Below are 17,210 nucleotides of genomic sequence, written 5' to 3'. Positions count from 1 at the left end.
CTTTTTTTAATTTGCTATAATTATGAATAAAGGTTAACTTAAATTTGAATGCTCACCAAAAAATCAAACAAACAAAAAAGCACAAACACAGTGAACACAGAACTGGAAGTGAAATAGTTCACTTCCAGTTCTGTTTCTTCATAAAACTGAAGGAATATTGCCAAGATGCAAGATATTAAGTAAACAAGTGCATCACACCAGATTTCTGTCTCTCTTTCTTTAACTCATCTTCTTATTTAGCTCTTTGAATTTCCAAGACAACTTCTCCTTCTTGGCCATTCTCAAACATCTTTCTCCTCAGTTTCTTGCTTAACTTTGTCTATGTTTTCCTTTTACCTTGTCCTCTCCCAGCCTATGTTTCCAACCTACAGACAGCTTTCTCTCCATCTTTCACTTTCCGCTCACTTTCATCCCAGTAGTCACCTCAACAGCAGACTCCAGGATGGAGTGTAGGATCAATTACCCGATGGAGAAACACATTCACCTCCAGTGGAGCAGAGAGACAGCTGAGGCAAATGGAACAAATTGAATTAAACCACATCTTCTAGCTCCAAGCTACTACCTTTTCTTCTTCCTTCGCTTCCTTCGCTTCTCCTTTTCCCTTTGCTTTTTCAGTCTCTCCATTTCCGTGTATTCCTGTTTCATTGACTTTTCTCTGAGTTCATCCAAACACTTTTTCCTTATCTGTCAACGTTTTTTTATCCTATAGAGAAATTTTTTTTTTTCTATCCTTGGCTTCCAATGAAGTGAGAGCCTGAAGCCAGAGCTGTTCTTCCCTGTCGCACCTACAAGTGTGTAACTGCGTAGATGAAAGCTGACAAGAGTTAATGCTTTCAAAGTGACCCTTGACCCCACAAGTCCATGACCCCAAAGAACAGAATGAATTGAAAGGAACTGAACATGGATGACATTCAAAATGAAAGCCTTTCATATTGTAAGAATCTATTGTTATGACTGGGTATTGTACAAATAATCATAATGATACATAAAGCAGCCAAAAGTGATACTCACACAGCAGCCTTTATCTCTAGGTGCTGTTGTTGATCACGGCGGTGAAGGCTATTGTCGTCCTCCATCTCACTCCTACGTGGACAACTTCTACAACGATAACAGTGCAGATAAAGAATAATTGTGAGGTTGGAAATATAAATACTGGCATCAACACAGAACATGGTGTATGCAAATCATCTAAAAAATGATAAGTTGTTACTGCAGGGGTTACTGCACATACTAGGCTAGTGAAACCCCAATTTCAAAAACATACATAAAAGCAAACAATGTTTTGCAAATGTCATAAATCCACATTTAAAGAAAAATATCCCACTTTGATGGAAATGCCTCAAAAAGCTGGCATGAGGGCAAACAAAGGTTGGAAAATTAAGTGGTAATGTAACTAATTAGACTAACTCGTAACAGGTCAGTAATTTGACCCATAGTTTCTCAAAAATAAAGATGGCAGATGCTCACTAATCTGCAAAAACATGCATGCACAAATTGTTGAATTGTTTTAGAATAATGTTCGGCATTTGCAATGATTGAATATCTCATCATCTGCATTATATGATATTATTAAAACATTCCAAAAATCTGGAGAAATCTCTATGTGCAAGAGGCACAGCCTAAAGTCAATATTGGAATGTCAATGAGCTTCAGGTTCTTCAGGCAGATCTGTATTAAAAACAGATGATTCTGTCATGGAAGTCATGACAGAATTCCAACATAGGAACATTTAAAGAAGAATACATGTGTACGTACAGAAGAAGAACCAGCTTGTTATCAGCAATCAGTTCAAATGCCTGCATCTCTGATGGTATGGGGGGGCACAAGTGCCTATGAAAGTCGCAGCTTGCATATGTGGAAAGGTACCATCAATGCTAAAAGGTACATGGTACATTCTTTTAAATCTGTGTTCAATTTTGAATAAAATATGGCTTTATAAGATTTGCAGATTCATGCATTCATTTTTTTATTTACATCTTACACAGCTGCCTAATGTTTTTGGAATTGTGAAATAAAGTGCTGTTATGGCAAAATGGTTCTGATAGCTTTAAAATCCAACATTGCATTTTCCTATTGTGGAGAATGCCGTGTGCTTTGGGGTTTTTTGCTCATTTATGAACAGGCAGATTTCTGTACAGGGTCTCACCTTTCTATCTTTTGAACAGCTTGGCCTCCGCTGTGGTTGCAGTAGCAATGATACCTTTTCACTTCTTCCTGGCAGTTGAAAAACATCAATATGTCAGCATGGTCTATAATTCTCAGTGTTAATGGAATACGCATATGACAGTGGAAAAGCTGTATGATAATAAATATGTAGTATATCTATCTGTATGTGTAATTAATAACACCTACACACATACTGCCTGGCATAGCTACATAACTGAGTCAAATCAGGTGATTTATAATTTGTTGTTGCTATCAGTCCCTTCTAACCTCAAATAAGGGCGCATATTTGAGTCACTTGATTAACACAGATTTGTAAGTTGGAATAATGCTGATGCATAGCAGCATATGTCGTATGCAGGTGCCAACTAGCCGGGTATCCGCTAAGAAGAGCCACTCTCCTAAACAGTAGGTCATAGCAGGTCTCACCACAATCTTGTAAACATTTCCTTTCACTCTTGCTGCTTTTATTCTGTTAAAAAACAACCATGGCAGCTCTTCTCCACCTCTTCTCCACTTGTCTCATGCACTGTCTGTTGCTTTGAATGGTCTGCCACAGACATTTAAACTCACCCACCTTCACTACCTCTACTCCTTACTTCTTTACTACTCTGCCTGTCTCCCTTTCATTCTCACATATGTATTTTGTCTTGCTTCTACTGACTTCATTCCTCTTCTCTCCAGGTCATACCTCCACCTCTCCAGGCTCTCCTTATCTGCTCCCCACTCTCACTAGACACGGCAGTGTTGTCTGCAAATATCATCTGTCAACATGTCCATCGCTGCCACAAACAAGAAGGGCTTCAGCACTCATCACTGAGCTTACACCCACCCCCACCTTGAACTTTCACTGACACTTCTACTGTACACCTCACTGATGTCTCGCTGTACTGCACCACACTTTGCCACTCTTGATTTTCTCATTTAGTATCACAGTTCCTTTCTTAGTACCTTATCATAAGCCTTCGCTAGATACACAAAGACACAAAAAAAAACCCCTCTCACCTTCTCTATCAAAATTCTTAAAGCAAAAGTTGCATCTATAGTACTCTCATGGCATGAAGCCATACTGCTGCTCACTGATCATCACCCCTGTCCTTAACCTTCCCTTCAACCACTTATTCCCACGGTTTCATGGTATGACTCATCAACTTTATCTCTCTGTAGTTATTACTAGGCTTGTCACGATACTGCAATTGCAAAGTCGATACCGACTTTGCCAGGACTCCATACAAATTTGAAACAGGTATTAGATTAAGATCAAGTTTAAAGGTGTTGGTTTGGAGGTTTTATCCAGTTCACAAATTATTTAGATAATTTCATTGCAGACCCTGAAGATAAAATATATTTTAGAACATACTAATAAACTAAGGGTTCAGCAAACAGCACAATACCTAACATCTAAATAATGTAATTATTGTAGAAGAGCATTATGGAAAAGTTACAAATACATTATGGATAAAGGGTGCTTTTACTTATACTTAAAATAATAATAATAATAATAATAATAATAATAATAATAATAAAATAAGTTGTGAAAAACAGAGCACTCACTTTTAAATCTGACCACACAGTTTGCTACATCAAAATAGGTGACACATTTTAATAAATTACTGTAAAAATAGAAAAGTTACATTTCATCATCTTGCCTGCGGCTGCCTGCTGCTCTCTCTCTGCAGCTCTTTGCATCCTCAGCGCTACTCATCAGTCCTGAAACCGCTGCTCTGCTCCAGACTTTCACCTTTCATTTGCTCTGTTTAGGTCTTGGACTCTATGCTAAGTTCAGCTATGGTTCCCTCACTGCTAAGTGATAATTGCTAAGTGGCTAATGTTACTGTGTGTGCCAGACAGGTTAACATTTATGATAACTGTCTAAAACTTCAGTGTTGTTGAAACAGGAGGTTTACTGACGACTGAAATTCTTCCTAAAGTGTCGTTCAGTGTCATAAACGTTAACTTCTTTAGTTGTTAGTGAGGAGAGGAGCTCTTTGCCTCACTGTGTCAGCTACAGGAAGTAAAGACAGCACTGTTTCTATCAGTGTTGTTGCAAATACGTATGCATTTCCTCACTCTCCAGGATTGTGTTAAACATTCTGGTTAAAATGTCCGTTGACCTCTCTTCTAGACACCATCACACATCCACAGGTATGTCTTCTGGAACACCAGTCCTTCCATCTCTTCATAGCTGTCCTCACTTCCTCCTTACAAATCTTCTGCACTTCCTGCACTAACCTTTCTCTATTTGTCCCCCTCTTTCATTTTCTTCATTAATCAGCTTCTCAAAGTACTCCTTCCTTGTTTTCAACACTCTTCCTTCGTTTGTTAGTTCCCATCTCTATCTGTAACCACCCTAACATCCTTTCCAGCCATCTCGCCAATCAATACAAGTTTTCCTTCCTTAGTGTTCAACCTCATACACATTTCACTATAAGCTTTTTCCTTTGTTACCTCTCCCAGCCTATCAGACTTTATCTTTTCTAACCTTTTCCTTTGAATACTTTCCTCAATTCCTTGTCTTCTTTCCTCTGTAAAGAATCAAACACCTTTTTGGCAGTGTCCTTTACGGCTTCATCTGTATTTTTCCAGTCATCTGGAAACTCTTCACTACCCAGAGCCTTTCTCTTGCAAACACAATACATCTACCTTCCTCCTCGCCATCATATCAGTCAACTCTCTCCCTTTACCTGTCTTGGTTCCTACATTTAAAATCCCTAGTCTCATCTCCATATTCCAGCCTCTTCTTTTCGTTTCGTTTCTCTTGTTCTGGCTCAGAACACACTTTCAGTCTCGCTTCTTCCTTTGTCTTTGGCCAACAGGACCACAGTTTGCATCCTGATAGTTAACAGCACTGGAGGCAGTTGTTGTTAAACCAGACCATGACCAATTTGGTATGGAAAGCTCATTCTTGATGATTTGATTGATTTCGATTTTATGCCGAATGCTCTGATGAAAACGTCTTATATCTGGGCATGGGACTGGCAATACATCTGGAAAAATGGTGAGTTTTGTAGGCTGAACTAATTCACACGCCTTAAATACATTTATCTAGTTATTCATCCAACTTTACATTTTTGTTCTCATCTTTAAATACAATAAACCTTACTTCATAAATTAATGTGCCAAATGATGTAACATAATATTCATACTCTAAATTGTAAAATGTAGAAATATCAACAATGAGTATAAAAATAAACCTGGCTAAATCAAGGAAATTAAAATGATACAACTCTTTTATAAGGCGTTATAGGTGCATAAACACTACTAATGGATCATTGCTTGATAGTGGTTGCTAGGCAACATGATTACATATGTAAGAACCTTTAGGGGCCTTTTAGATACCTGTGTGAAAAGTTTGGTTGCACAACTGATTGTGTGGGAGTAGTTTGCAGACAAACCAACAAATATTTTTTCTATTACACTAAAATACACGATCACCTGTGGCAGTGTGAACTTCATATGTCAGTGTTTCTCATACAACTCATTCTGTTGAGTTTAAAAGACAAAATGTACATTTGAAAGGTCTGGGAAAACCTGTGTTTCCAAATTTAATTCTTTCTAGACGACAATATGCCCCTTGAGATGACAAGAAACTATTTAAAGTATGTAGTCTTGGCATTGTCCAGTTACAGAACTACCCCAGTTTGAACATCACCACACAAACTTATACTATACTTGTTGGGGAAAGAAAAAGACTACTTTGGAACATATTCTCAGGCCAGACATCCTAAAGTTCATAATTTCAACTGCAGCCTTTTGCATTCAATACATACAAAATCAAATCTTTTGAGCAAAATTTTGTGTCACAGCACATTCATTTTCTGTATGTTTTGCACATTTCGGTACATGTAGTACAGGCATTGTGTGCTGTTACTGTAATAGTTTGACTCTTCTAAATGTTTATGCATATCTACCAACCAAAGCCAATTATGGATTAAGTGTTCAAGATGCCAGGCAAAGGATTTAAAATATAAGTGTGTCAACAAGTGTTATGCCGTATCAAATGAAGACTCCATCCAGATGCTCTAGCCAACATAAGAATCCATGACTAATGGCAATGGCAGTGTTAAATGGAATGAATGTGTTAGCATATTTTATACAATATTTGTTAATATAAAAATTTTGATATGCTAAAATATATGGATACTACTGAGATCAGAAATAATTACTCTTCATGATACTGATTATGATAAAGATCAGCTGACAAATCACAGCTTAAAGAGACAATTATTAGTTACTAATATTTACTGAAGCTATGTTTTTTTGTTGTTGTTGTTTTTTCAGCTACTATTTATTCACCACCAACTGTAATCTCTTGGGTTTCTGAACGAGATAAAATGCTCTACAATTACATAAGAAATATCAAGGGAGGGATATTGCTTGCAGTCTATAGGGCAATCGATTAAATCAACACCTGAATACATGGTTGCATAGAAACGGGGATATTAGTGAAACCTGCTGCTCCTGTGCATATAAACAAGTTTATCACATTATTTTCGATAGCAAAATAAGGGCAATCAATAGACTTGGATGCAAGGTAAAGTGAAGCATTAAGTTGCTGAAAAATGGGAGATGGATGGAAAAGTGGGATAAAGGGGAGAGAAAACAACAGCACATAGCAGAAAGTCTGCTTCCCTTTAATTGATGAGTTATTAAAATCATTATTTCTCAGCGTCCTAGTTCTATCACAAAGATCGATGGCAGGCACCACTGAACGGCCACACTAAAACACTTGCACACGTACACAAAACACTTGTGGGAGATGGTCGGGCCTTTGTGCCCTTCAGTCTAGCATTGTCTCTCCACAGGATAAAGCCCCCCTCCACAAGCCCGTGGACACAAACACTGCACTAGAACAGTTAATGTTAAGGTCCTGTTCCCAGTTCGACATAGCTTCATCCAGAAAGGCTCCCGTGCTGTCATCGCCGTGGACCGGCTCTACGTGGACGGACAGCTTTACCGCGACCTCGGCACCACACCGTGGTTATATTAACTGCACTCCAGATAAGAACCCGCTACACTCTTTTCTTATTCATTCACACTCTCTCCTTTAACATGAGTTTAAGCTAGTAATATCAATATGATGTCATAGCAGATATAACACCGTCACCCTCCGTCATTGCTTTAATTGGAATGTTTCCGTTTCGTTTCTTTTTTTTTGTTGTCGCTCACAGTTCATGTGGTTTCTTTCTTTCTCTTGTCTTTCACTGCTGTGGTCACCTACTTCCCCACTCACCTACAAACAACACCCTCTATTTCTCCATATTTTCACAACACGATCACGCAAACACATCAGCTCAACGGCAGCACATTCACAACAGCCTCACAGCACGCACAGACTTGCAGGACACATAAGCAAGCCACGCTTGTTCATATTAGTGAATATTCACACACATAGTCAGACTTATGGAGTCTCTCACCACACTTCTTTTTCTCTTTCTATTTACAAACAAGGGATGTTTCCATATTCTCTCCACCTGTCTAAACGAAACACCCAGCATACATCATTAGACATACACGCACAATTAAGGGCATGCTGAGGTTTGTCACATGGAATGTAAATGGAGCTGGCACCAGAGGAAAGAGGTTAAAGATATTTAACCAGCTTAAAAAACTACAGGCAGATGTTGTTTTATTACAAGAAACTCACAAACCTGTCACAGGTTTAAATGAACTTAAAACACCTGAGTTTCCTAACGTGTTTGCAGCCGGTTATAATTCTAGACAACGGGGAGTAGCAATTTTAATACATAAAAATGTTAATTTTACAGTACTCGATACAGTTATAGATCCAGAGGGTAGATTTCTAATTATTAAACTATCAATATTGAACAAAAAACTATGTATTGTTAGTATATATGGTCCAAATGTTGATGAACCCTCATTCTTCCACGGTTTTTTTAGTGCACTCTCTGAACACCTTGATTGCACACTCATTCTTGGCGGTGACCTCAACCTTGGACTAAATGAAGAAATGGATAGGCTCAACACAACAGGAACTCAGCGTAATTGGCAGTCCACAAATATAATCAAACAGTATATGAACGACTTTGGTCTTTGCGATGCATGGCGCTCTCTTCACCCCACCAGTAAGGAATATACTTTTTTCTCGCATGTTCATCACTCTTACTCTCGTCTGGATTATTTTTTGGTCAGCAGCTCACTGCTGTGTGACATTTCAGACACTGAGATTCATCCTATAGCTGTCAGCGATCATGCTCCTGTATCTTTAACACTAATGCACAAGAATAATACTACGCCAAGTAAAAACTGGAGATTTAATATATCACTACTTAAAGATGAAGACTTTATTAAATACTTTAAAAAGGAATGGACTTCATATTTAGACTTTAATGACACTCCCGGAATATCTGCTTCTGTTCTATGGGAAGCAGGGAAAGCTGTGATGAGAGGTAAAATAATTTCTTTCTCATCACACAAAAAGAAAGAAGAAAACAAAAATATTCAGGAATTAGAAAAAAACATCAAATCACTAGAAGAAGCCTACGCGTCCCACCAAGATCAGGAAACATTGAACAAAATATGCAAAACAAAACTAGAATTAAATGAAACTATTAATAAAAAAACACAATTCCTTATACAAAGACTTCGCTTGCAGAATTTTGAACACAGTAACAAATCAGGTCGATTTCTAGCTAACCAGCTAAAAATAAATAAAGAAAAAATAACTATATGTGCTGCTAAAGATTTATCGGGGAACACAATATATGATCCTGGAAGAATAAACAACATTTTTAGGGATTTCTATGAAACTTTATACTCACCACAAATAAACCCATCTAAAAATGAAATTGATCTGTTTCTTGACAACGTAACTCTTCCAAAATTACTAGACAGTCAAGCAATGGAACTGGATTCGCCACTGACGCCAAGTGAACTCCAGGAAGCCCTGATAAGTATGCCCAATAATAAGGCTCCAGGTCCAGACGGCTTCCCTGCAGAATTCTACAAAGAATTCTGGACAATTTTGGCACCAGTATTCCACAGCATGTTGCAGGAAATCGAGGAAAAGGGCAGACTACCACCAAATATGAATTCTGCCAACATTAGTCTCCTGCTAAAACCAGGCAAAGACCCTTTATTTCCCTCAAGCTATCGTCCAATTTCTCTTTTAAATGTAGACCTTAAAATAATCTGCAAAGCTCTCTCAAAGAGATTAGAGAAAATGACCCCCCTCTTAATTCATCCTGACCAAACTGGTTTCATAAAAGGTCGGCACTCCTCAACAAACACTCGTAGATTACTTAATTTAATAGACTACTCATACGATAAAAACATCGAAACCATAATATTATCTCTAGATGCAGAAAAAGCATTTGACAGAGTTAATTGGAAATTTTTATTCGCAACTTTACACAAATTTGGTTTTGGAAACTCTTTCATAAACTGGATAAGAATATTATACAATTCCCCAACGGCTCGTATCAGAACAAATGACCAGACATCCTCCAGCTTCTGTCTCCTGAGGGGCACCAGACAGGGATGCCCACTCTCCCCTTCACTTTTTGCAATTTTTATCGAACCTCTAGCAGCAGCATTTAGACAGGCTACAACAATTAAGGGCATAAAATGTAAGAACATAGAACATAAAATCAGTCTCTATGCGGATGATGTGTTGCTTTTTCTGCAAAACACACAAACCAACCTCTCTGAGGTAATTACTTTAATAAACTGGTTTTCAAGAGTTTCAGATTATTCAATTAACTGGCCAAAATCTACAGTTCTCCCCATTAACTGCTCCTTCCATCATTCTTCCTCTGCCCCACTGCAATCCGGAAATATTAAATATTTAGGTATTAATGTCTCTCCTAAGCTTTCAGACTTAACTAAACTAAACCACATCCCACTTCTAAAGAAAGTAGAAGGCGATCTGACTAGATGGAAATCTTTACCCATATCACTCATGGGAAGGGTCGCCACTATAAAAATGATGATCTTGCCAAAAATAAATTACTTATTTTTGATGATCCCTAACAAACCATCACAAGATTGGTTCAGATCTCTGGATTCATATATTTCCAAATTCCTTTGGAAAGATAAATCCCCGCGTATTAGCTTAAAAACGCTACAAAGAACCAAGGATAGAGGAGGATTAGATCTGCCTAATTTTCACCAATACTTCTTAGCCAACAGGCTTCAGTTCATCTCAGAATGGTTAAAACATACCTTCTTAGTTGAGCCCTGGCTAGATGTTGAACAGGCACTATGCAAGGATCTAGAGATTTCAGACCTACCATTTATTAGCTCAAACATCAAAAGACATGAATGCTTTAAAAGTATCAACATCAGCTTTTCTCTAACAGCATGGTGGGAGTTTCTAAAAATAACGGAGTCTTCATTAATCCCATGCAAACGCACACCTATCTGGAATAACCCTGACATATTACAAAACAATAATATGATTAATTTCCCAGAATGGAGTTGTAAAGGAATTAAATACTTAGAACATATATTAGAGGGAACAGAATTTATTCCATTTGACAGACTAGTTGAACAATATGGGATCAACAAGACAAGGTTTTTAGAATATCAACAAATTAAATCCATAGTAAAAAAGAAATTTAACCTCAGTCAAGTTGAATTACAAACACCACTAAGTGCGGCACATTTTCTTACTCTTAAATCCCCCAAATTATTATCTAAAATATACAGAACACTTTCTAAATTAGATGAATCAATATCCCTTCCTACTGCAAAGTGGGAAGCAGATTTATCAGTCAACCTAGACCAAAACTTCTGGTCTCAGATTTGCTTAAAAACTTTTAAATTAATTAAAAATCCCAGTCTGCAATTAATACAATACAAAATACTTCATAGAGTGCACTATACAGGTCATCGGATGTTCAAGATGGGCTTTACATCTTCCAACAACTGCTCACACTGTCAAGGCAATACACCAGACAATTACATCCACGCTCTTTGGTTCTGTCCACCAGTGCAAAAGTTTTGGCGCGAGATATGTGAAGACTTATCAAAGTGTCTGAAATGTAACATCCCAACTTCCCCCTTAGTGTGTCTACTGGGCAGCTTAGATAATGTCACTTCAGAAAAGAATATAGCCCATATGATCTTCACTGCCCTATGCATAGCCAAGAAAACAGTCCTCATGAACTGGAAAAATAAAAATAATCTTAATTCTAACCAATATAGAAATTATCTATTAGATTACATTAGTCTTGACACAGCCTCTGCCACCACATTAGATCAATTGCTCTGGGCCCCTTTTATCAGCTCCATCACCTAGTGGGGGTGGGGGGTCATAGTTTGGTCCCGCCTTCACTGTTGTGATTGGTGAGGGGGTAGGGACAGGCTTAGGGCGTCGGGGGGTTCCCCGGAGGCATCTTCCTTGGGGAGCTCAACCCGGGGTAGCGGTCACGTCCGGTTGGGGGCTCTGTTGGCTCTCAGGTGACTGTTTCCTCGCGGCTGCGTGCAGCGGGGCTAGGGGAGGGTCTGTGCTGACGGACGTGGGTTACTGACCTGGCAACCTGGCTGCCCCTGGGTGGGTCCGGGATGGGCGTGAGGTTCTGGGGGCGCTCCGTCTCTGGGCTGGGGCCCGGGCCGGGCCTCGGGGGCTTGGGTCCTGGTTGGTGTGTTGCCGGGGTTGTGGGCGGATGGGTGCATGGGGGCCCGGCCCTGGAGCAGGGTGCCGCCGGTGCGTCGAGCCGCCTGGGGGGCTCTTCAACTGGTGGGGGGGATGGTCACATCTTGCAGGAGCTTTCTTCTCTTCAGGAACTCTCTGCAGGAGGGGGAGATACAGGAGAGGTGGAGGAAGATCTCAGCCTGGGCGTTTACCGTCTTATGTAGTCTGGAAGATGTGTGGATGGTGGGGTGGGTGCAGTTTTCTCTGTGGTGGGGTTGGGTGGACTGTCCAGGGCTCTGTGGAGCCGGGGGGCGCTACTGCACTGGGCCCCGGTCTGATGGGCCTGGGCCCCCCTTCCCTGGCGGGTCGCGGAGGGTGGGAGTGCCTACTGGGGTCAGCGGGGGAGCTGGCCCCAGGGAGGGGTTACCTGCCCCTCCCTTCCTTCCCTCCCCATCTCCAGCTGCCTCCCTCTTCCCGCTCCTCCACAACCACCCACACATGCAGGGCCTTGGAGTGGGGGTATGTCACCAGGGTGCAGAGGAGGCTACCCCCCCCCCCCCCCCCCCCCGTCCCCCCCGTCCCCTTCTGGCTGCCTCTGCCTCAATTTTATCCCACAACTTAGACATTCACATTATTCACACTCTCATTACACATACATATAGGATCTTGGGGGTGGGCACAATCACGGAGTCCAAATCACCATCAGGGTGTATACCTCACCCCTGACGTCGTTGCCCACCTCTCAATTTTAAATACACTTAGTCATTGAGGGCTAGCAGGAGGGACTATGCGCTTACCTGCTGCTCCTTGGCAGGTAGCTCCATGCCCTCCTGGGTTTTAATTGCACCTTAGAACACATATGCATCAACACTACAATGAGCGGGTGGAGGGAGGTTTGGAGTCTTCTCCCACCCCCATTCTCTGCGGCCTGCTGGAGCGGGAGGGCTAGTAGGAGGAGTTGGCCGTCCGACTGCGGTCTGGGGTGTGGGGCCTCCCTGCTGCTGCGGAGTCGGGGTGGTCTGCCTCTCCCCACCGCAGGGAAAAGGGTAACACCACCTGGGTCTGGGTGCAATTCCCCCCCTCCAGGGGCAAGGGTACCTAGACCCGGTTTGTAGAGTACGCTTGGGGAGTGTGATTGTGTGTACAGCGTCTCTTTATGTCTGTCTCCACGTTGGTTGAGTGTGGAGTGAGTGCATATGAGAGCATGAGGGTGGGAATGGATGTTTGTGTCTGTGTGTGCCTGTATGTCTGTGTCTATATGTCAGGTTGGGTATCAGACGCCACCTCTCTGGGGACACCTCAGGCCCTCCAAGGTTTGGAGGCCTATCTCCACCCACCACCACTTCCCCTGCCGGTGGCGGACTCCCTCAGGTGTCGGTGTGTTGGTGGTTCTTTGTGTCTGGGGGTGGGCGTCCGGGTACACACCGGCTCACTCCTTGGCGGCCGCTTGTCGGGGCCTGGGGCCTGGGGCCTGGGGCTCGCTCGGGCCCCTTTGGAGGTGGGGTGCCCCCGGCCTCTCGGCCTGGGGCTCGGTCACTCAGGCACAGCTGGGGGCCGGCGGAGCTCACGGGCGCGTCACTGCAACTCCCCCTGACTTCTGCTCCGCGGCTGCTGGGCGAGCCCTCATCTGGGACTCTCCTCAGCTCTTACTGGAACAGTGGCGCGGCTGCCCCTCTGTTGGTCTTCCATGGTCTCTTGTGTTCTGGGGGCCTCTGGATGTCTGGAGTTTTGATCTCCTCCATACCCGCTTCACACCCTGGAGGACGGGGCTGTGGCCCCCCCACACTCCCTAGCAGATCATTACATGGAGAAACCTTTGGAATGCAAGCATGCTGATCCACACAGGTATGCACACATGGGTATTCACAGACGCGGACTAAAGCTTTCTTGGCTGCTGCCTCAAAGCACACTGTGCGCTGTCTATCTTGCGTGCTGCACAATATCGTTTATTATTTAGTAAATATTGATATCTATGACTAGCTAGTTTATTGTGATGGTGCTTTGTTTTCTCTATTATTATGTTGCTCTTTGTTGTTTGCTGTCTCCTCTGTTTGTTTTTTTTGTTTGTTTTTTTTTTTTTCTCCATACAGGTGACCCAGGAGTTCTTTTTTTTTTTTTCTCTCTCTTCACCCCCCTTCTCACCGTCTCTTCTCCCCTTTGGTTTTCTTTCTTTCTCTCCCCCTCTTTCTCTCATTCATTCCCCCTGTCCTATTTATTTAAAAAAAAAAAAAAAAAAATGACAAAGGATGAACTGAAGCTCTGCCATCACGTAATGTCGCATACTGCTGTTTCTGATGTCATTTAAAAAAAAAAAAAAAAAAAAAAGAACAGTTAATGCACCTGCATACGTGCACAGCAGCATGTATGCAAGCACGTATACACCTCAGTCTGATCTCAGAGGATTTCATTACAGTGTGTTGATGCGCCGAAACATCTGCATTACACTATTGACTCTTTAGCTGTCGCTCGACTTGCCGAACAGCTCGAGGAAATACCCAATCAAGAGGGCTGTACCACTGGAGGTGCTCATTAATTGTGACATTGGAAATCAATTTACATGCGCAGTGCATGAGAGGAGTAATATGGAAGTCAACATTTACTCTTTCGTCTGAGTCCCCAAGTACAAAAAAAGCATTCAGAGAGATGATAGTGTTACTGAGGTGTTTCTGTGATTACGTAATTTGAAATCTTGTTTTCTCTTAGTATTATAGCTATGCAGTAAAAGAGTGGCAATAAATGTGCTTATATAGAAAGCTTTATATCCTTTAAGAGGTGAGAAAGGGGTACGAGAAAACTAGGAGAGAGAAAAAAGAAAAGACAAACAAATCCAAATGAAAGTGTCGTGTGAAAATAGTTACATGTTGATTATATTATAACATGTAGAGACCTTTAACTGGCAGGTGCAGCTGAATGTATACATTCTCATAAATCCTAGGCTGCTGTACTTACACAGCTATCAATATCTGGCTGGAGTAGATCTAGTAAAGCTAGAAGAAGCAAATCAGGTACAGCAACACAAAAAAAGTAGATGAAGGTCTGTAATTAAAAAGTAAAAAAAAAAACCCTCATACATACCTATTTATTTGAAAGACATCCACAGATTTAATATCTATAAATCAAAAGAAATGACTCTAATGGAAGAGCCATCACACAGCATTTACACTAAGGCTGAACAGGCACATATTTTAACTATCTGTTCCTCTTTTGATCTGCCGTCTTTTGCTGCTGCGAGGTAATTCTGCTCGACACGTGATGACAGATCTCAAAACTGTTAGTTTTGTCAATTTTCTGCTGACCAGCTGTTTTGGTTGGGCGGCAGATTCGTCTCCTTCGCACTGATGCACTCAGAATATACTTTATTCGATATGAGCCTTCAAAACTGCCTGTGTTGAGCATATGGCACTGCGGTGAAGAATGCAGAACATTCAAGAAGCTGAAAATGGTGAGGTACAATGAGGGAAGCAAGAGCCTATCAATTAAGAAGAAGTGAGCACAGGGTTATTCAAAAAAAAAAAAAATGCAATAGAAGAAGAAGATATGAAGTGGGTGGGGTGTGATGAAAAGAGATGAAGGAGGTGAGAGAAAATGATCACACACCCCATCAAAATGCAAAATGGAGCACTTGGGAGTATTCCCCAGCCGGTACTATTAACCAGCGGAGAGCTGCTCCGGTTAACATATGGTGAGGAAAGTTCTGAGTGCATATAGACAAGGCCATCATCGGTAAGGGGGCTTCTTTCAGTGATCAAAGACCGTAAGCTCACACTTTGAGACCTGACCAGCCTTCAGGGACATTTTAAAGGGATGAGATGGAAATCACCACAGAACTGGCAGATAATTGTGTGTTTTACCGTGAGGTGGGGAGAGGTGTTTTTTTTTATTTACCTGTGGCACTAAATTCCAGTGTGAATACGAACACTGGGGTGGGCAAAGAACACATCTGTCCATCAGCGTGCAAGCTCATGCTGCTCGTCCACATCATTACAACTCAATTGCGGGGCGTTTGAGTGAGCTAGCGCAAACAGCACTCAGCGCTGCTCTGTCCCACTCAGGGAGATACAGTAATGCACTTCTGAAATATGACACCCTTCCCTGGCACCACACTCGTACTGTGTACAACCCTCTGCATAACAGAATGCTGCAGTTGTGCCTAAAATGCAAGACTCTGTTGTTGCCCTGTACCGCGATACAGGATCTGAATGAAATCCATGGATATTCAGCTCCTGTTGAATATATTCATTAAAAAGACTGCACATTGGGACATTTTTTTCTTGATTTTTATTGAATTATAAGTTTCATGCATGATACTGGTAACAGATTTCAAAATTCCAACTGTGAGTGGTGCATCAAATATTCCACCTTTTATATTTTATACTTAACCCCATTAGATGTGACCCCATTGGCATGCTGCTTAAATAATCTCTCTGTAAAATGATTAGCAACACGGACCCATAGCCATAAAATTCAGCTTTTCCATTGATTACGGGGTAATAGCTAGATAGATTAATGCGCTTCTCACGGGGTTCTCACCTCGGCAATGAATCTGAATCACTCATGCACACGGAGCAAGTGGAGCAGCCTCAGTAACCCACATTTGTATCCTCACTCATATATATCTAATGCCAATTACTGATTGGTCCTTCACCGAGCTTCTTCACGTCCTCCTCAGCAGTCTTGCATGAATCCACCCTGACGTGGCATGTCACAGAGCTGAGCTAGATCAATTTAGAAATGTCATTTTTGGAAAAGTGATGATAAAATTCAGCTGTCAGGTCGCGCAGTAGAAACACATCAGGATAAAATCTGAAGTCAAAATGAGCAAGTGTTGGAGGATGTGAAATAAAAAAAGGGGGGGGGGGGGGCACCATCATACTATATTGCAGAGTAAGTGAAAAATGTATGATGGAACTCTGCTTTCAGATCTCACAGGCTCAATATCCCCAGCCACCGATAATGCGCAACACTACATCACCGACATTAAATATTCAGGGGCTCGCTACACCTAGGTGAACTTGTGCACCTATACACTCACCTCGAACACACAATGGAAACAGTCTGTTAAAGATGACTCGAGCAGAACAGAATTTACATTAGCAAGTCAACTGCAACAACTGCTCCTTTCAAACCAGATGTCAGAGCTATTAAACTCTATACATGAGCTCAGGACTCATTGCAATGAGGAACACATGCCAGCCCCATTCAGCTGAGCAGTTCAACTATGGCTATAGAAATATGACTATTTCTTTCTGAAAATGAAGTCATTTATAATGAAGGGCGCTATATGTAGTATTAATGAGACCTTTTTTAGTTGCGGCCACAACGATAATCTTTGAGTGGCCCCGAGCCAACATAAAAAAAGCAATTTCCTAAACCAAACTGAACTCAGTCAGTTTTACCATTTTAAATGGTGAATAAGGGAAGCAGAATTCAAAGCACTTAGAGAGCAAGG

The 17,210-nt window shown here is 41.5% G+C and overlaps 1 protein-coding gene across 1 annotated transcript in view; it reads right to left on the bottom strand.

The window, feature by feature from the left end:
* schip1 (schwannomin interacting protein 1) overlaps positions 1 to 17,210 on the bottom strand; it is a 239,999-nt gene that overhangs the window by 222,055 nt on the left and 734 nt on the right. The window contains exons 3-4 of the mRNA XM_080889898.1: positions 2,147 to 2,214; positions 1,012 to 1,098 (exon numbers count right to left, since the gene is read on the bottom strand). Coding sequence (XP_080746024.1) covers positions 1,012 to 1,098; positions 2,147 to 2,214 — 155 coding nt within the window. The remainder of the gene's footprint in view (positions 1 to 1,011; positions 1,099 to 2,146; positions 2,215 to 17,210) is intronic.

Source organism: Rhamphochromis sp. 'chilingali' (assembly GCF_963969265.1).
Source record: "Rhamphochromis sp. 'chilingali' genome assembly, chromosome: 8".
In the NCBI taxonomy this organism is placed as follows: domain Eukaryota; kingdom Metazoa; phylum Chordata; class Actinopteri; order Cichliformes; family Cichlidae; genus Rhamphochromis; species Rhamphochromis sp. 'chilingali'.
The sequence above is the reverse complement of the archived record's forward strand: the minus strand, read 5'-3'. Positions and strand labels throughout refer to the sequence as shown.